This window comes from Manis pentadactyla, chromosome 6 (assembly GCF_030020395.1).
Source record: "Manis pentadactyla isolate mManPen7 chromosome 6, mManPen7.hap1, whole genome shotgun sequence".
In the NCBI taxonomy this organism is placed as follows: Eukaryota; Metazoa; Chordata; class Mammalia; order Pholidota; family Manidae; genus Manis; species Manis pentadactyla.
This window is the reverse complement of record NC_080024.1, coordinates 34,826,345-34,846,953: the sequence shown is the minus strand read 5'-3', so window position 1 is coordinate 34,846,953 and position 20,609 is coordinate 34,826,345. Positions and strand designations below refer to the sequence as shown.

General features: G+C 41.8%; 1 protein-coding gene across 1 annotated transcript in view; it reads right to left on the bottom strand.

Moving 5' to 3' along the window:
• Positions 1 to 5,810: 5,810 nt before the first annotated feature.
• Positions 5,811 to 20,609, bottom strand: part of FLACC1 (flagellum associated containing coiled-coil domains 1) — a 35,866-nt gene continuing 21,067 nt past the window's right edge. Inside the window, exons 8-15 of the mRNA XM_036928078.2 lie at positions 19,187 to 19,284; positions 18,446 to 18,498; positions 16,685 to 16,784; positions 14,906 to 15,009; positions 11,058 to 11,120; positions 8,300 to 8,389; positions 8,076 to 8,185; positions 5,811 to 6,901 (exon numbers count right to left, since the gene is read on the bottom strand). Coding sequence (XP_036783973.2) covers positions 6,775 to 6,901; positions 8,076 to 8,185; positions 8,300 to 8,389; positions 11,058 to 11,120; positions 14,906 to 15,009; positions 16,685 to 16,784; positions 18,446 to 18,498; positions 19,187 to 19,284 — 745 coding nt within the window. The 3' untranslated portion in view covers positions 5,811 to 6,774. The remainder of the gene's footprint in view (positions 6,902 to 8,075; positions 8,186 to 8,299; positions 8,390 to 11,057; positions 11,121 to 14,905; positions 15,010 to 16,684; positions 16,785 to 18,445; positions 18,499 to 19,186; positions 19,285 to 20,609) is intronic.

Below are 20,609 nucleotides of genomic sequence, written 5' to 3'. Positions count from 1 at the left end.
CTTGTTGCTGCAAATGGTAGGATTTGCCCTTTTCTTTGGCTGACTAGTATTCCATTGTGTATATGTACCACATCTTCTTTATCCATTCATCTATCGATGGACATTTAGGTTGCTTCCAATTCTTGGCTATTGTAAATAGTGCTGCGATAAACATAGGGGTACATTGGTCTTTCTCATACTTGATTGCTGCATTCTTAGGGTAAATTCCTAGGAGTGCAATTCCTGGGTCAAATGGTAAGTCTGTTTTGAGCATTTTGATGTACCTCCATACTGCTTTCCACAATGGTTGAACAAGTTTACATTCCCACCAGCAGTGTAGGAGGGTTCCCCTTTCTCCACAGCCTCGCCAACATTTGTTGTTGTTTGTCTTTTGGATGGCAGCCATCCTTACTGGTGTGAGGTGATACCTCATTGTAGTTTTAATTTGCATTTCTCTGATAATTAGTGATGTGGAGCATCTTTTCATGTGTCTGTTGGCCATCTGTATTTCTTTTGGAGAACTGTCTGTTCAGTTCCTCTGCCCATTTTTTAATTGGGTTATTTGTTTTTTGTTTGTTGAGGCGTGTGAGCTCTTTATATATTCTGGACGTCAAGCCTTTATCGGATGTGTCATTTTCAAATATATTCTCCCATACTGTACGGTTCCTTTTTGTTCTATTGATGGTGTCTTTTGCTGTGCAGAAGCTTTTCAGCTTAATATAGTCCCACTTGTTCATTTTTGCTGTTGTTTTCCTTGCCCGGGGAGATATGTTCAAGAAGAGGTCCCTCATGTTTATGTCTAAGAGGTTTTTGCCTATGTTTTCTTCCAAGAGTTTAATGGTTTCATGACTTACATTCAGGTCTTTGATCCATTTTGAGTTTACTTTTGTATATGGGGTTAGACAATGGTCCAGTTTCATTCTCCTACATGTAGCTGTCCAGTTTTGCCAGCACCATCTGTTGAAGAGACTGTCATTTTGCCATTGTATGTCCATGGCTCCTTTATCAAATATTAATTGACCATATATGTCTGGGTTAATGTCTGGATTCTCTAGTCTGTTCCATTGGTCTGTGGCTCTGTTCTTGTGCCAGTACCAAATTGTCTTGATTACTATGGCTTTATAGTAGAGCTTGAAGTTGGGGAGTGAGATCCCCCCTACTTTATTCTTCTTTCTCAGGATTGCTTTGGCTATTCGGGGTCTTTGGTGTTTCCATATGAATTTTTGAATTATTTGTTCCAGTTCATTGAAGAATGTTGCTGGTAGTTTCATAGGGATTGCATCAAATCTGTATATTGCTTTGGGCAGGATGGCCATTTTGACGATATAAATTCTTCCTAGCCACGAGCATGGGATGAGTTTCCATCTGTTAGTGTCCCCTTTAATTTCTCTTAAGAGTGACTTGTAGTTTTCAGAGTATAAGTCTTTCACTTCTTTGGTTAGGTTTATTCCTAGGTATTTTATTTTTTTTGATGCAATTGTGAATGGAGTTGTTTTCCTGATTTCTCTTTCTGTTGGTTCATTGTTAGTGTATAGGAAAGCCACAGATTTCTGTGTGTTGATTTTGTATCCTGCAACTTTGCTGTATTCTGATATCAGTTCTAGTAGTTTTGGGGTGGAGTCTTTAGGGTTTTTTATGTACAGTATCATGTCATCTGCAAATAGTGACAGTTTAACTTCTTCTTTACCAATCTGGATTCCTTGTATGTTTTTGTTTTGTCTGATTGCCGTGGCTGAGACCTCCAGTACTACGTTAAATAACAGTGGGGAGAGTGGGCATCCCTGTCTAGTTCCCGATCTCAGAGGAAATGCTTTCAGCTTCTCGCTGTTCAATATAATGTTGGCTGTGGGTTTATCATAGATGGCCTTTATTATGTTGAGATACTTGCCCTCTATACCCATTGTGTTGAGATGTTTTATCATGAATGGATGTTGAGTTTTGTCAAATGCTTTTTCAGCATCTATGGAGATGATCATGTGGTTTTTATCCTTCTTTTTGTTGATGTGGTGGATGATGTTGATGGATTTTCTAATGTTGTACCATCCTTGCATCCCTGGGATGAATCCCACTTGGTCATGGTGTATGATCCTTTTGATGTATTTTTGAATTCGGTTTGCTAATATTTTGTTGAGTATTTTTGCATCTACGTTCATCAGGGATATTGGTCTGTAGTTTTCTTTTTTGGTGGGGTCTTTGCCTGGTTTTGGTATTAGGGTGATGTTAGCTTCATAGAATGAGTTTGGGAGTATCCCCATCTCCTCTATTTTTTGGAAAACTTTAAGGAGAATGGTATTATGTCTTCCCTGTATGTCTGATAAAATTCCGAGGTAAATCCGTCTGGCCCGGGGGTTTTGTTCTTTGGTAGTTTTTTGATTACTGCTTCAATTTCGTTGCTGGTAATTGGTCTGTTTAGATTTTCTGTTTCTTTCTGGGTCAGTCTTGGAAGGTTGTATTTTTCTAGGAAGTTGTCCATTTGTCCTAGGTTTTCCAGCTTGTTAGCATATAGGTTTTCCTAGTATTCTCTAATCTTAAATTCTTTGTATTTCTGTGGGGTCCATCGTGATTTTTCCTTTCTCGTTTCTGATACTGTTGATTTATGTTGACTCTCTTTTCCTCTTAATAAGTCTGTCTAGAGGCTTATCTATTTTGTTCATTTTCTCGAAGAACCAGCTCTTGGTTTCATTGATTTTTGCTATTGTTTTATTCTTCTCAATTTTATTTATTTCTTCTCTGATCTTTATTATGTCCCTCCTTCTGCTGACCTTAGGCCTCATTTGTTCTTCTTTTTCCAATTTTGATAATTGTGACATTAGACCATTCATTTGGGCTTGTTCTTCCTTTCTTAAATATGCTTGGATTGCTATATACTTTCCTCTTAAGACTGCTTTTGCTGTGTCCCACAGAAGTTGGGGCTTAGTGTTGTTGTTGTCATTTGTTTCCATATATTGCTGGATCTCCATTTTGATTTGGTCATTGATCCATTGATTATTTAGGAGCGTGTTGTTAAGCCTCCATGTGTTTGTGAGCCTCTTTGCTTTCTTTGTACAGTTTATTTCTAGTTTTATGCCTTTGTGGTCTGAAAAGTTGGTTGGTAGGATTTCAATCTTTTGCAATTTTCTGAGGCTCTTTTTGTGGCCTAGTATGTGGTCTATTCTGGAGAATGTTCCATGTGCACTTGAGAAGAATGTATATCCCGCTGCTTTTGGATGTAGAGTTCTATAGATGTCTATTAGGTCCATCTGCTCTACTGTGTTGTTCAGTGCTTCCGAGTCCTTACTTATTTTCTGCCCGGTGGATCTATCCTTTGGGGTGAGTGGTGTGTTGAAGTCTCCTAGAATGAATGCATTGCAGTCTATTTCCACCTTGAATTCTGTTAGTATTTGTTTCACATATGCTGGTGCTCCTGTGTTCGGTGCATATATATTTAGAATGGTTATATCCTCTTGTTTGACTGAGCCCTTTATCATTATGTAGTGTCCTTCTTTATCTCTTGTTACTTTCTTTGTTTTGAAGTCTATTTTGTCTGATATTAGTACTGCAACCCCTGCTTTCTTCTCACTGTTGTTTGCCTGAAATATATTTTTCCATCCCTTGACTTTTAGTCTGTACATGTCTTTGGGTTTGAGGTGAGTTTCTTGTAAGCAGCATATGGATGGGTCTTGCTTTTTTATCCATTCTATTACTCTGTGTCTTTTGATTGGTGCATTCAGTCCATTAACATTTAGGGTGACTATTGAAAGATATGTACTTATTGCCATTGCAGGCTTTAAATTCGTGGTCACCAAAGGTTCAAGGTTAGCCTCTTTAGTATCTTACTGCCTAACTTAGCTCACTTATTGAGCTGTTATATACACTGTCTGGAGATTCTTTTCTTCTCTCCCTTCTTATTTCTCCTCCTCGATTCTTCGTATGTTGGGTGTTTTGTGCTATGCTCTTTCTAGGAGTGCTCCCATCTGGAGCAGTCCCTGTAAGATGTCCTGTAGAGGTGGTTTGTGGGAAGCAAATTCCCTCAGGTTTTGTTTGTCTGGGAATTGTTTAATCCCACCATCATATTTGAATGATAGTCGTGCTGGATACAGTATCCTTCGTTCAAGGCCCTTCTGTTTCATTGCATTTAATATATCATGGAATTCTCTTCTGGCCTGTAGGGTTTCTGTCGAGAAGTCTGATGTTAGCCTGATGGGTTTTCCTTTATAGGTGACCTTTTTCTCTCTAGCTGCCTTTAAAACTCTTTCCTTGTCCTTGATCTTTGCCATTTTAATTATTATGTGTCTTGGTGTTGTCCTCCTTGGATCCTTTCTGTTGGGGGTTCTGTGTATTTCCGTGGTCTGTTCGATTATTTCCTCCCCCAGTTTGGGGAAGTTTTCAGCAATTATTTCTTCCAAGATACTTTCCATCCGTTTTCCTCTCTCTTCTTCTTCTGGGACCCCTATAATGCGGATATTGTTCCTTTTGGATTGGTCACACAGTTCTCTTAATATTGTTTCATTCCTGGAGATCCTTTGTCTCTCTCTATGTCAGCTTCTATGCGTTCCTGTTCTCTGATTTCAATTCCATCAATGACCTCTTGCATCCTATCCATTCTGCTTATAAACCCTTCCAGAGTTTGTTTAATTTCTGTGATCTCCTTTCTGGCATCTATGATCTCCCTCCGGACTTCATCCCATTTCTCTTGCGTATTCCTCTGCATCTCTGTCAGCATGTTTATGATTCTTATTTTGAATTCTTTGTCAGGAAGACTGGTTAGGTCTGTCTCCTTCTCTGGTGTTGTCTCTGTGATCTTTGTCTGCCTGTAGCTTTGCCTTTTCATGGTGATAGGAATAGTTTGCAGAGCTGGGACGAGTGACGGCTGGAAGGACTTCCTTTCTTGTTGGTTTGTGGCCCTCCTCTCCTGGGAGAACAGCGGCCTCTAGTGGCTTGTGCTGCGCAGCTGCGCGCAGACAGGGTTTCTGCTTCCTGCCCGGCTGCTATGGAGTTAATCTCCGCTGTTGCTGTGGGCGTGGCCTGGCTCGGGCAGCTACTCCAAAATGGTGGAGTCGCGTTGGAGCAGGAGCGGCTGGGAGGCTATTTATCTCCGTAAGGGGCCTCCGAGCTCCCTGCAGCCCAGGGGTTAGGGTGCCCAGAGATCCCCGGATTCCCTACCTCTGGATTAAGTGTCCCGCCCTGCCCCTTTAAGACTTACAAAAAGCACCCACCAAAGCAAAACAACGACCACACACACAAAAAAATTTTTAATTAAAAAAATAGAAAAAAAAAAATGGCCGCCCGTTTTTCTTTATTCCCCGGCGCCAGCCTCAGGCCTCTGCTCACCAGTCTTGCTGCCCTGTTTCCCTAGTATTGGGGTCCCTATCCCTTTAAGACTTCCAAAAAGTGCTCGCCAAAACAAAACAGAAAAAAAAAAAAATGGTCCCTCGTTTTTCTTATGTCCTCTAGCGCCCGATCTCCGGTACCTGCTCACTGTTCTTGCTGCCCTGTTTTCCTAGTATCAAGGGCCCCCTGGGCACGTACTGTGTCTGCGCTTTGGTCCGGATGGCCGGGGCTGGGGCTGGGTTTTCGGCAGTCCTGGGCTCCGTCTCCCTCCTGCTCTGCCTATTCTTCTCCCGCTGGGAGCTGGGGGGAGGGGCGCTCGGCTCCCGCCGGGCCGGGCTTGTATCTTACCCCCTTTACGAGGCACTGGGTTCTCGCAGGTGTGGATGTGGTCTGGATGTTGTCCTGTGTCCTCTGGTCTTTATTCTAGGAAGAGTTGTCTTTGTTGTATTTTCATAGATATATGTGGTTTTGGGAGGAGATTTCCGCTGCTCTACTCACGCCGCCATCTTGGCTCCCTCTCCAAGAATATTTTTTTAAAAATATTTTTAATAGAAAAAAAATATAGTATTTTATGCTGCTTGGAGATTGTTTTGTTTTTGTTTTTTTTGCCAACAGCGTCTCACAGATGGAGAATGTTTGGATCACAGATGGGTTTCATTTGAGCCTCCCATGTGTTGGTTCACACTGTTGTAGTTTTTAAAAATTTATTGCCCATATACTTAAAAATTGGGAGATGTCACATAAATGCCAGAACATCTTCTTTTAAAAAAATAATTGTGTCCAGGTTTCTGTATGACAACAACAGAATGGGTTCACCCGCTCCCCATCCCTCTCCCCTTCGAGTCCCACACCCCTCCACCCACCCTAACCTCTCTGCTGAGGCTGATGTCAATTATGATTTATTCCTGTGCTTGTTTTCCCATGTCTAGCCCATTTCACTTATTTACATTGCCTGGCTGGCAATGGTTTAGAAAAGGTGGCAAGAATCATCAGAAACTCTTCCCAAATCACAGGTTAGGGAACATGATTGAGAGGTGGGGGGATGGGAACACACGTAAATGAGACAAGGATTCAGGAATCAAATCAATAAATTCTCTTTTTTTGCTAGCTAAATGCCCCAAGGGAACAAAAGGTACACCCCAGAATATAATCAGAATTTAATAGAAGTTCTTCAGAGCAGTGTCTTCAAAATAAAAATGTAAAGATGGAAGAGAAAATGGTACAGTCCATATAGGAAAGCTCAGCTTCAGGTAGAGAGGTCATCACTTTTCAATGAAGGGTCATGAAAATCTACGTAATTGAGATGAGAATTCAAACATTTCCAATCACAGAAGAAAGCAAATCGTGAAATGACAAGAGCTGCATCAAGGCAACCCAGGAACTAAACTCATCCCGTGCATTTGTCAAGAAAGCCTCACAGGCGTCCTCTTGGCCTATAGAGGTGCTGTTCCTGCCATGTTTGGCAACAGAGAACAGCTTTTCTGCTCATGATTCTTGTCCTTTGTGGTTACCATCTTCTAATGTGTCAGACTCATTCTCAAAAGCAGTCATAGAGGTCAATCTCCCAGATCGTTCTTCATAAATTTCATCATTCTTGGCAATTAATTTTTGTCTATAAAGAAAGAGAAGATATATCACCCTAGACAGAAGGGTAGAAAGGGGTGTAGGATGGACACCTACCTGGAGAAAGAGAAATATGGTTTCAGTCCTTTATTGGGGGGAAGTTTCACTCATTACTTGTAGTGGTTTTGAACTTTGTGATATAAGATATTTGGGTGGCTAAACTCCCCTATGAGGAATTTTCCACTGAGGGGGAACAAAATATGTAAACCCAAAACATACCATTTGGCATATTGATTATTTTGAATTAAAATTACTTAAGCAGCCAGTGCAAAGAGGACCCTCTGATGCTTCTATGTCCTCCTGAGAGCAGGAGATAAATCTCCCATGTGAAGAGTACCCCACCTGAGTCAGGAGGTAGAGGGATATCCTTACCAGTGACAGGGAACTCAGGGCCGAGGCTGTATAAAGAAACCTTGTTACTTCTTCACTAATTTATTACCCCAAGCCCAAACTTCTTGTTCTTGTCAATTTTTCACAAATTTATCATTTGTCTAAAAGATATAAAAGCTGCTTTGGTCACTTCTTTGAATCTCATATTTTTATGAGCTCCCATACATATGAAATTAAATTAGCTTTTCTCTTATTAATCTGTCCTACATCAACTTAATTATTAGACCTGTTAGAGAACAAGAATTGAAGTTTTCTTGCCTTATACTACAACATTAACACAGTGAATAACTTTCCTTTATTAAATTAGTGAGCACAATTTATTCCAGTGATTTAAGATCTTCAGGTAGCAGTACAAATTCTGACCTGAAGTTGATTTCCACAGAAACCAAATGAAGCCACATCTAAGGGTAAATCACTGACACCTAATCTCCTAAACTCTGAGGGGAGATGGAATTCAAAAATAATTCTCAGTCACAGAACTGAATAAACTCAGAGACTCTTAGATAAGTCTAATGTCATTTTGCAAAAACACTAAGACATAGGTAAGGGAGAGGAGTCTAGACACATTCCCAGCACCACTTCAAAGGAACAGTCTGACCTTAGCAGGTAACTCCTGTGGCTGGGCTCAGAGCTGACTGTCTCCCTCCTGAAAGTGCCAGTGCCTTGACTTTATTAGGAATACCTGGGTTTCTCTTCACCTATTCCTCACCCAAACTCCCTCCCACTTTCTAAAGATAACTCAGGCATGTCTTTTGGAGCAGCATCATTCACACCTTAGATGAATGTTTTCTTCTGTCAGGAGCTGTATGGTATATTTAAACTTTTCTTCAGCTTCAGCAAGCTTGGCCTGGAGTGTTTTCTCCAGATTTCCCACCACAGCTTTCTGAAAGACATATTAATTTTAATGGCTCTCTTTCCCAAACCAGTCATCCAGAGCAGAGCTGCACAGAGAACTGGGTTCCTCCTGTCTCCCACTGCCGCTCCAGCCAGGACTCACCTCTCTCTGGAGTTCCATCTGGGTATGGCAGAGAGTTGTGTTAAGTGATTCTAGGTTAAGAGCTTGTGCGTGCAACTCTTCTTCTATGATCTGTGTAAGAAGAAATTGTTTCAGGACATCAAAACAATGTCTACCCATTTATCCTCTTCTCCAGAGCTCCTGGACTAGAATGTGAAGCATCAACTTGAGCTACTCTTCCTGCACCATTCAGTCACCAGGCCTGTTGATTCTACTCCTCTATGTCTTACCTGTCTATACTATTCTCTGTTGCTTCACTGTCACTGCCCCAGAACTCACATGAGTTGTCACAACAGCTACCAAGCATTCATTCATTCATCCATTCAACTAGTATTTATTAAGTATCTACTATGGATTCCAATCATATGACATTCTGGAAAAGCCAAAACTAAAGACACAATGAAAAGATAAGTGGTTGCCAGAGTCTGGGAGGGGAAACAGGGATGCATAGGTGGAGGACAGGGGATTTTTAGGGCAGAGAAACTATTCTGTATGAGACTGCAATGGTGGGCACATGGCATGGTGCATTTGACAAAACCTACAGAATGTAAAACACAAAGAGTGAACCCTAATGTAAACTATGGGCTTTAGTTTAAAATGATGCATCAATATTGGTTCATCAACTGTAGCAAATGTACACTAATGCAAGATATTAATAACAGAGGAAAGAGTGTATGTTTGTGTGTGGTGGGGGTAGTATTAGGGAAATCTCTGTACTTCTGCTTAATTTTTCAGCAAACCCAACACTGCTCTAAAGATATGATCTCTTAATTAGAAAAAAACTCTACTATTATATTATGTATAAAAAGGCATACATAATTTCTACCCTTATGAAGATACATTCTAGTGTGGGAGATGTAAGAAAAATAAAAGAAAAGTTCATAAATAACCATAACAATAAATTGAAAACAAACCAAGGATGCAGATAGAGGATGCTGTGTAAGTACAGAGGAATAAGTGTAGAATCTACTTTAGATCGATGCTGAAGAGACTAAAAATGCACCTGGTGGGTCTCTGCTTCCAGGTGTCAGCCCCATTTAACTCTCACACATCCTCAGAGATTTTCCCATGTAAAGAGCGTAAACTGGAGTGGTAGTGTTACTTATGGCACCTGCATGAGCAAAGCACTGTACCAGGTCACTTTTCATTCTCTCACTCATTTATTCATTCAAAAAAATCAATCACTATTTACTGCATGTCTGTCCTGTGCCAGGCACTGTTCTAGCTAGAAACTAGGCACCAACAATAGAATAAACAGACAAAAAAATCCTGCCTTCATAGAGTTTATCATATTAGATGGTTTTACATCTGTGCAGAAAAGCAGAACAGTGTTGGGGTAAGTTGTTGAGCCTTTAAATAAAGTGGTGCCTGAGAAGGTGGCACTTATCAAAGACCGGAAGTTAGCCATGTGGATGTCTGGGAAAGGGCTTTCCAGGAAAAGAGAATACTAGTACAGAGACCCCAGTACAGAGCATCTTGGCCTGTTAAAGAAACATCAAGGAGTCCAGGGCTGCTAAAGGGGTGTGATGGAGGGGAAGAAACAGAAGGAGTTGGAGGTAGGGGAGAGAACCACCCGTGGAAGAGGCGGTTCAATCCCTGGAGCCCACACAGGACTGGGAATAGCTCATATTCCCATCAGCCAGAGTAGAAAACCCTTTTGAGACACAGAGGATTGGGTAGACCACTCAGAAAGGTTTAAGGAATATTAGTCCTAGACTAAAGACTGCTTTAATTCTTCCCAAGAAAGCTTAAAAACAATGCTTGAAAATATAAAACTGTTCCCACGTAACTTAACTGCATCCCAGAACAAAGCCCAATAATATACAAAGAGATACAAAAATATTCAGCACCCAGCAAGGTAAACTTCACAATGGCTGGCAGCCAATAAAAAAATTACCAGGCATGCAAACAAGCAAGAAAATGTGACTGTAAATGAGGAATAGATTGAAGTAACAGAAACAAGCCCCAAAATGACACAAATAATAGAATTAACTGACAAGCCCATTAAGCTGGTTTTTATGATACACTGGGCCTGCCTTGCCCCAAAGCCCATTCCCTGAACCGTCCTGGTCTTTTAGCCCAGCAATGCTGGAGCCCTGGCTGGGCCCTAGTACATCATCCATACTTTGATAATGGCTCATCTTTTCCCAAACATGTCATTCTGGATCCAAATTAAGATCTCAGTGACAGAAAAACCACAGGGCGGATTGTGGGTTTGAAGAGCTTCCCTGAAGTTGTTTCCCGCTATGAAAGGGCCATGAAGAAGAGAGTTCCTTGAGGAGACTGTTGGGGGGTGGGGGGATTGAAGGGAGTGTTGGGGGGATGGTGAGGTTATGCTGAGTTTCAAGCTTGGGGTTGGAGTTCCCAGGAGGCACTATTTTCAGAGGTTAAAGGCAAGAATCTGGCATTTTCCAATTGAAGACCCTTTTGTGGCTTGAGCCATGTTAGAAATGGAAGGCATGTGCACTGAAGATTAGGCAGTACTATTGCTCATGTACTCCTTGAATGTATTTGTTGAAATCTGGCCCTAAAAAGACACCAATGACTTTGTTTTACAGATGACTTTGTCTTACAGTTCTAAAATTCTTTTTGACTTGTTGAAGCCAGCAAACTCAGCTTTAGGTCTTCCATTTTTTTATTGGTTTGGGGAAATTCTCATAGATTCCATTTTATGATGGTATATAATTTTACTGATGTATTTTTAAAATGCTAATTCCACAGGAAAAATAAGAAATCTTACCTCTTTGGCCTTTCTCAGCTCCTCTAATTGCAAGGTGTCCCTTTCATGTTGTTTCAATAGCTCCTAAAAATAATTTTGTTTGGAAAAGGTCAGCATTAGGGTTTCTGGCACTTCTTTCAGAGAATTAAGAAAGCCAGAATGGGATTCTGGAATATAATATTTACCAAAGTTTAGGTATTGGTGTAATAAAGCACACTTATAAACTAAGAACATGATGTGTTGAAGTTAAATATTGAAAATCTTACTTATATGCAATCTTACCACTTTAACAAATATTAAAAAGAAATTATGTTTTCATTAAAGGCTCTTCTTGTTAGTGTCCAGATTTAATATTGTTGAATATTCAGTTCTCCACAAGTTGATTTTTCTATTCAATGCAATCCCAGTTAAACTAACAGCAGGCTTTCTTGGAAAGCTAATTCTAAAATTTATGTAGGATGCAAAGGATATACAAGAGCCAAGTCATCTTGGGAAAAAAAAGCAAAATTAGAAGATTTTTTACTCCTTGATTTCAAGCTATGGTAATTAAGACAATGTGGCCTTGGCCTAAGTATAGACAAATAGTTGAAAGGAACAGAATGGAGGGTCCAAGCCCCTCACCCCACCCCCATCCCCAATACAACAAAGACACTCAAGGCAACTCAATAGAGGAAGGAAAGATTCTCAACAATAATACTGGAAAAAAATGACCTATGACTTTTACCTCACAAAAATTATTCACAATGGATCACAGAACATAAAAGCTTAAATTACAAAGCTTTAAAAAATAGAATATCTTCAGGTTCTTGGGATAGGCAGTGATTTCATAGAGAGGACACAAAAAACTGCAACCCTAAAAAGAAAAGAATTGACAATTCGGCTTTTATCAAAATTCAAAACTTCTGCACATCAAAACCATGAGCAAAATGAAAAGGTAAATCACAATCTGGGAGACAGTATTTGCAACACATACATCTGTCAAAAAACTTACGTCCACAATCTACAGAGTATTCCTATGTATCAATAATTAAAAAATAAATGATCCAAGTTTTTTAAAATGGCAAAAGACTTGAAATGACACTTCACAAAAGAAGACATGTAAGTGGCCCAGTAAGCATATGAAAAATTGCCCACCATTATTAGTCATCAAGCAAATTAAAACTGTAATGAAATATCACTGCATACCATTAGAATGGTCAGAATTAAAAGATTGGCAGTACTAATTGTTGATGATAAGGAATAAATGGAATCCTCACATATTTAAGGCTCAAGAGTAAAATGGTACAACTCCTGTGGAAAATAGCCTGGTAATTCCTTATGAAGTTAAACCTATATCTGCCCTATAGCTCAATAATAGCTCTCCTAAGTATATACTCAAGAGGAATGAAAGCATATGTCTACAAAAACACTTGTAGAAGGGTATTTATAGAAGTTTTTTTGTGAAATATGACAGAATGTGGAAACAACCCAAATCACCAAAGCCAGGAAAATAGTAAACACATTGTGTGATATTTCTACAAAGGAAAACTACTAAGCTGTAAAAAGGAAGAAATTACTGATGTGAACAACAAATGGATATATTTCAGACATTCTATTGAAGGGAAAGAAGCTAAATACAATAGAGCATACACTATATGATTCCATTTACATGAAGTTAAAAATCAGGTAAAACTAATCTAGGGTAGAAGGAATTAAGAGTGTTTGTCTTGGGACAGGTTTGAGGGAGACTGGGCTTAACTGTAAAGGAACATAAGAGTGCTTTCTGGGTTGATGAAATGCTCTAGATCTTGATTTGAGTGTTGGTTACATGGATGTACAAATCAGTCAAAACTCATCAAACTGTACAGCTAAGATCTCTGCAATTTCCTAAGTGCAAATCATGCCTCTATGAGACAGAGTGAGCCAGAAGTGAGAAAGTACCCAGTTACAGAATTATCACTAGATATCACTAGTCAGCATCACTACAGGGAAAATAGAAGCGAGGAGGGGATGCATGCAGATATCCAGTCTCTTGCCACTAGAGGAATTGCTACTTCTTATTCAGACAGTTGAGTGCTCTAGACCCTACAAGCACTAGACACACGGGAGGCATGCCCCATCTCTTCATTATTGATTGGCTCAGGAATATATTGTTTTGCTTGGGAATATAGTGAATGCCAGAAATGGCCTTTTATTGGCAAAATTAGTGGCTTTTCAATTAGCATGGTGGTTGGAAATGGGCTCTTAAAAATGGAATACTATTTTAGAAACGCTCAATTTTGCATGGAAAGGGTACCAGAATCTAACAAAGCCTGTAGCCTGTGCACATTTGGATGGTCTCTTAGATTTGATCCATAAGTGGTCCCGCATCCTGCTTAGGAGAGCCTGATCTGGTTGCCTGATGCTGACTGCAGTGGTTATAGAATGCTACCTCTGTAATACCATTGCATGATGAACCTTTCATGGACCTAAAAGCTCAGAGAGCTGGTGGTGTAGCTGCTTGGGGCCTGCTTGCAAATGCATGTTTTTTCCATCATGTTTGGTAGAATTTGGTCTGAGACCTGCTTTCATTCTAACCTGGCATCAGAATGAAGGTTGTGACTAATAGGGATAGTTAACTCACTGAGATATAATGAGTCATAAGAAATACATAGTTGGTCATTCACATACCCAGGAATATATTTCCCAGGAATATTTGGTCTTCACCTACAGTTCCTAAAAACACTGAAGTCTTAAAGGTGAAATGGAAGTTTTGCCATTTTAATGAGAGACTTTTGGACCCCACCTTAGAGCAGGGGCTGGAAGTTGAATCAGCCAATGGCCAATAATTTAGTCAATCACAACTACGCAATGAACACAAAAACCCCTGAGAAGAGCTGATCTCTCTCTGCTCTCTTGGATGCTGCTTCTTGGTCAGAGAGTGTCCATGCTTGGGGAACCAGAGGGCTTCCATGTGCCACTGAGCCAGACCCCAAATTCCACAAGGATAGAAGCTCCTTTATCTGGGATCTTGCCCTATGTCTCTCTTCATATGGCTGTTAGCTTGTAATCTTTACAGTATCCTTTATTAAACTCGTAAACATAAATGTTTTCCTGAGATCTGTGAGCCGCTTTAGCAGATTAATCAAAGCCAAATGGGGAGGTCATGAGCACCTCCAATCCGTAGCCCATAGGTTAGAAGGACAGCGAAATGCCTGGGGCTTCCAACCAGCATCTGGAGTCAGGGGTGAAGGGCAGTCTTGTAGGACGGAGCCCTTCACCTGGGGAATCTGGTGCTGTCTCAGAGCAGATAGCATCAGAATTGAGTTGAGTTCTCTGACACCCTGCTGGTGTTTGAGAATTGCTTGGTGGTGTGCGTGGGAAGACTCCCCTCCCACATACTCACACACACTGGAATTGGGTCTGGAAACCTGAATGGAGTTATACTACTGTTACTGCTGCGTATAATACTATTGTTGTTGTTATATGTAGGAAAACACACTCTTTTGCTCACCCACCTCTTTCAGGGAGCTACCTTATTTCCTGAGAGTTGTACATGACCAATCTTGCTTAGGTTAGTTTGTATCAGTGGCCTTTGTCTTCAGCTGAAGACATGGATGAGGAGGATATTCAGAGACTTGGATTTTGGCAAAATAGGGAATTTCAGGTTCTGTTTCTGATTAGCATTCTATTATTTCCCATTACTTTCCATTTTCATGCCAATAATCTGTGGTAACACTATTAAAGAGCATCAAAACTGACAGTCTGCTAGCATATATTTCCAGGGAATCTGGGGAAGGAGAAGTATGTCCACAGAGACTGAAACTCACCTCATGACAGAAGCATACTGGGAACTGAATGTCCGAACTAGACCACACCTCCCACCACTGATACACTTCCATCTAAGTTACCTCTTTCTCCAGACTGAAATTCTCAAGGATGGCACTGTAGGTGTTGTTTATTTTCTTCTTTTCTTCTTCTGACTCTAACTCAAACTTTTTTGTCATCTTATGTTCTGAAAAGACAAGAAGAAATCACATGATCTATATGAGTAAATGTGGGAAAGCAGATGCAGAGAAAAGCTCAGAATATCTGAAGATAATAGAAATTCCAGACTGGGTCAAGTTCAAGGTCCTTTCAGCTAGCATTTGGCTTCTGACGCTCACCTGGAGATGCTTGAGAGCAAGGTGAACGTGGTGGCTCCCCATCATATCAGCCATATGGGATTCACCCCTAATATCTCTGTTTTGTGTGTGCAGTTGATTTTGGATCTGTTGCTTATTATTTTGTCTGTTCCCTCTGCTGAAGGAACTGCTATGCTTTATTGGATATCCTTATCTTAAAATACAGCTCTTGGCTAACATGACTTTTTCAGCAATAAAATTCATCCTGTACTTAGCCCTGGGGTAGGCATAGGCTTTGACTGTTTTTTCGGGGTGGGGAACCTGGCAGCAGAGCCTGATATGAAATAGGAGGAAGGAGGGGTAGGGAGTAACCCAAATTCCTTCTTCAATGTATGGTGGAGACGGTGAGGGAGGCCAACCCTGGGCTCACAGGGTAAGTCTGGACTGAGCTACATTATGAACACTACAGTCTGCTCTTTCAAAAGTGGTTGTAACATCTGAACTTAGATTTTGACAATATGGGCTGAGTGTAGTGTAAGTAGCTAGAAGTCTGGGAGATGACCTGGGTTATGCTACACCAGGGTACCAGGTAACACCTCACACAGGAGCAGCTCCACACCCCTCTCCTCAGCGTCAGCTCCAGGGTCTGCACACTGCCTTCTAGCAGTTCAGAGTCCCCACCAGGGTGGGAATGGCCTTGAGGATTAACTTCCCAGGGAGTACCTGCATTTAAATGAGTAATTTTTTAAACTGATGGATGTAAAGTAAAATCAAGTAAAGTTGTTAAAACAATTAAAGCTGATATGAATTGGGTTGGGATGGGATGTGGAAGAGGTTTGCAGAGGCCCCACTGCCTCCACTCATCTTCTAGGTCGGGGAGCTGAGGCTCCATAAATTCCTCTCTCCTTTTTCCACTGAATGAGGAATCTCCGTGGGGGACTGGAGGCTCACCCACAGAGCACTTTGTATGATCCAAACCCTCTGTTGAGTGTGGGAACGATTAACAATACTTAACAACATACAAATGTATCAGACCAACATGTTGCACACTTTAAACTTATACAATATGTTGAATATATATCAATTAAAAACATATATATATATATATATATATATATATCAAACATGGCTTCCTTTGTGGGGGGATGTGGGAATACAGAAGCTCTCATTATAATGGATTCTTTTGCCCCTCCCCCAGCAATTGAATATTTGAAATTCTAATTCAAGAATTTTTTTTCTGGAACTTTAGGTTCATCTGTATTCAGATAACACGTCTATAGTGCTACAGATGTGTCCCAAAGCTTGTTCCAGCCCATGATGGCCAAATTTGGAACCAGTGAGTTTTGGGAGGGACAAGCTTAGACCCTCAGGTGGCTGAGCTTCGCAGAGACTCTACCCTTGCTGTCACTCCCTTGCAGACTCCGGGTACCTTCCATTCAGGAATATAGAGCCACGTGGCCCATCACCCTCAGTGAATCTGAGGCTGCCTTCCTCAAGCCGAGGCCAAGCTCAGTGGCACTTTCCTGGTGCACCTGTCATCCAAAAGTCAGAAGTTTCAGTACTCACTTTGCTGTAGTAAGATCTTTTCCTGCTCCGACTTCTCATCCTTCTCCCATTCTGCCCTCTTCTTTGACCACTTATCTTCCATTTCTTCATAAATGCTGTCCTGTGGAGGCGCCAGGGCACCATGAAGAGGACGGTCCTGAAAGGCCGGACACCGGCCCAAGGTGCAGCGCTGGGCCCTCTGCAGCTTCCCTCACTGGGGCCTCTGCTGGGGGCCCTAGATGGGTGACTGGGGGGAGCGACTCCAGCCCAGCCCAGCCAAGAGCCTGCAGAACCCTTCAAGTCAAAGCCGACCCTACACAGTGTCTGCCTCACTGGAACCGGGCTTCCTTTGAAGATAGGTAGGGTTCCCCAGGTGGAAAATTCCCACATCAGCTCCCCCTAAATCAGAAACTGCTCATCAATAGCACATGAAGAAACAAGGGAAATGCCTAGTAGTTAATTTGAACACTTTAGAACACAATGGGATGTTTTTCACAAGAGTGCCCATTTTTCCTCAGCAAATCTGTGGTTTCTCAGCAAATTTGTGGTTGAGGTTCGATAAGCCTGACCCAATGCCTGTCCTGTTGGTTGGCTCAGACTTCGTGGGAGTGGGGCCTCGGGAAGGGGGAGGCCCGGAAGCTGGATGCTGCCAATAGGGTCCCAGCACCCTGACCTCCTTCCTTTTCAGAATAGCAGCAGGAATCACACGGGGCCTGGGGTCAGAGATCATTTGTAATTATTTTTGGTCATGTGGATAGAGGTTCTCTTATCATTTTCAAGACTGGTGGGCAGCTCAGTCTCCATAGAGGCAAACTCTTTGAGAGGCCCCAACTGAAGCAAGCACAAAGCATACCTAGGAAGTACCTAGGGACAGCCTACCTGCTCGTCAACTTGACGTTTCTCTTAGGCTCTGCGGCATTCTCCCTGGCTGTACCAAGGAACATCTTGAAAAATGAGTTTTGGATACAAGCTCAAAACTGAAACTGTGAGTGGTAAATAGAATTGCAGAGGTAATGCTTAACTTGGTTTTCTCCTTTGACAGGGTGACCCAGCCTGGGACTAAGTTGTTTCCTGGGACTCTGGACTTTTGGTGCTAAAAGTTCGGGGCAAACCTGGACTAGTTGGTCACTAGGGGAGGGAGGCGTGCTGCCTCAGCCTGTCCCCTGTCCACTCTCCATCGCCCACTCTCTCACCCCCCTGGGATGAAACCATGCCCTAACCCTGTTTCCTTGGGCCTTCATCAGGTTAGCTGATTACATGAGGGGGTGATGTTTTGAGACTGCTAGGACACGCCCATGCTCTGCCTGTGGGAGTGCAGAGCAGCAAATGTAAGTCTTTTTGGATAGCAGTGTGGCCAAATGCATCAAAGGCCTTTAAAATGTTTATTGCTTTTGACCTACCACTCTACTAAAATCAAAGATGTTGCCAAGTGCAAATATTAATAGTTGGTTGTCTTGAGGTGGTGACATTTTTTTTTTTTTTGGTTTATTGTTTTTTGTACTTCCATTTTGTAAAAAACTGATGAGCGAGTATTACTTTTGTAATCACAACCACATTTTTCAATGGGTTTCTTTAGGATCTGGGGGACTGATTTGTGACACGTAGGTGCCCTCATAGTGTGCAGGCCACTTTTCTCCCCAGGTGCATGTGGGTCCAAAGATGGCAGGAATCTCAGGGAATTAGTTTCTGGGCAAGAGCTCTAGATTCATCCCAGTGTCACCAGTCAGGAATGAGTCTTGCTTCCCTTACTCCCAAAGTCTACCCAGGAGCTCTGAGTCTCACCTGGTACATATGAAACATAATCTTCAGATACTTATATTCCTTGTCCATCTCCTCTGGACAAAAGGAAAACAACACAGTCATCATATATTCACATATACGATATGCATGTTTTCAAACTCAAATGTGAGCTCTCCTGCACACCTTCCCCACTGCAAACACATCCCCTAGATGGTGAATCATGTTCCCTTTAGAAAACTGGAAAATCAGCAAGATATAAATACCTTCTTTTAAACACAGAAAGCAAAGAAAGGAAGAAGGTTATAGGATTTCTCCTTCTCCTTTTGGAGATTAGTCTATAACCTCAGAATCTGAAGGATATACATTTGAAACACCACCATCTTACCGTGAGGAAACCTGCTGAATTGCAATAGCATATATCTGTAGAAATTTTAAATATACTTTAAAGAGTGCTTTCATGTTCTTACTGCTCTGATAAAGGGAGGTTTTGTTGTCCTCATTTCCCAGATGTGGAAATTGAGACTCAATGAGATCAAAGGACTTGCTCAGATCCCAAAACTTGGTCACAGGCCCTTCCGTCTTTGAGGCGGAGGAAGGACATGGGTGGACATGGTTCCCCTCTCTTTAGTTTCATTTTCAATCACATGCTGTCCCTGATATTTAGGAGGAAACCATGAAAGCCTGACCACAGCCCACCCACGGCCGTGGGGTTCCCTGGCCCTCGGCCCACAGGGTCAGCCTCTCGTCCCTTCACCAGGGGCATTCTCCAGGCCCAGACCTTACCTAGTTTTTTCTGGGAAGCAAACTTCTCTGCCTTCAAGGCTGCTTTGTAGTTGTTCTCCAACTCACTGAGCTCTGCTGCATGAGCCTCTTTGAGCTCCCTGTGGGACCCCAGATGAATGCCACCAGCATCAGTGAAAAGAAGTCCCGAGCTGAGCTGTCATGCTCACCTGACCCACCTCTCCCCACTCACACAGGAACCTGGTGGGCAGGTTGCGGGGCGCTCACTTCCTGATGTGTTCTCCTGACATCCATCCAAAAAAGGGTGACGACCCCTGTCTTTCCCAACCACTATTTTGAATGGAGCTGGTGGGGACCACAGACTCAACAGCACAGATTTTACTTGCTGCTCTCCTGGGAGACTAGGCTGTGTTAGCACCCAGGATGATTTTAGAGCCCAGGGTCTATCCAGCAGATTCCAGAAGGCAGATGCTTGCCAGGGTTCAAGATGAGTGTTCAAATGAAAGGCTATAGGAACTGTCAAGCCAAGGAAAGATATGGAGGAGAGTTCAATGCATATTAGTAAGTGAATGAAACCAATCCAAAAAAGCTACCGACTGGAGCGATTCTAACCATATGACGTTCTAGAAAAGGCACAGCTATGAAGACAGTTAAAAGATCAGTGGTTGCTGGGGATTAAGGAAGAGGGAGGGATGAATAGGCAGAGCACAGAGGATTTTTAGAGCAATAAACCTATTCTGTATGATACTATAATGGCAGATACAAGTTATACATTTGTCAAAACTCAGAGAACATATAACATCAAGAGTGAACCCTAGTGTAAACTATGGACTTTGCATGCTCATGACATGTCCATGTAGGTTCACTGATTGCAACAAACACACCATGGTGGTGCAGGGTATCAGCAATGAAGTAGGTTGTGTGGGTGTGGGGTCAAGGGGTATATTGGAAATCTCCATATTTTATGCTCTATGTTACTTGTGAACCTAAAACTGCTCTAAAAAATAAAGTCATAAAATAAGTAAGTTAATAAATTAAAAAAATTTTTTTTACTTAAAAGTAGATGACTTACATAACAATGAAGCAAAACTGAAAAAACAAAATAGCAGCAGACTCACAGAGTCCAAGAAGGGACTAGTGGTCACCAAAGGGAAGGGGTGGGGGCGGGTGGGTGGGGAGGGAGGAGGAAGGGGATTGTGGGGTATCATGTTTGGATGATTGGCACACATGGTGTGGGGGGGATCATGAGGAAGACAGTGTAGCACAGAGAAGACAAGTAGTGACTCTGTGGCATCCTACTACACTGATGGACAGTGACTGGAGTGGGGTGTGGGGGGGGGACTCGATAATAAGGGTAAATGTAGTAACCACATTGGTTTTCTTGGAAAACCTTCGTAAGAGTGTATATCAATGATACCTTGATAAAAAGAAGAAAGTAGATGACTCGTATAGGAGGGCTTCTCTC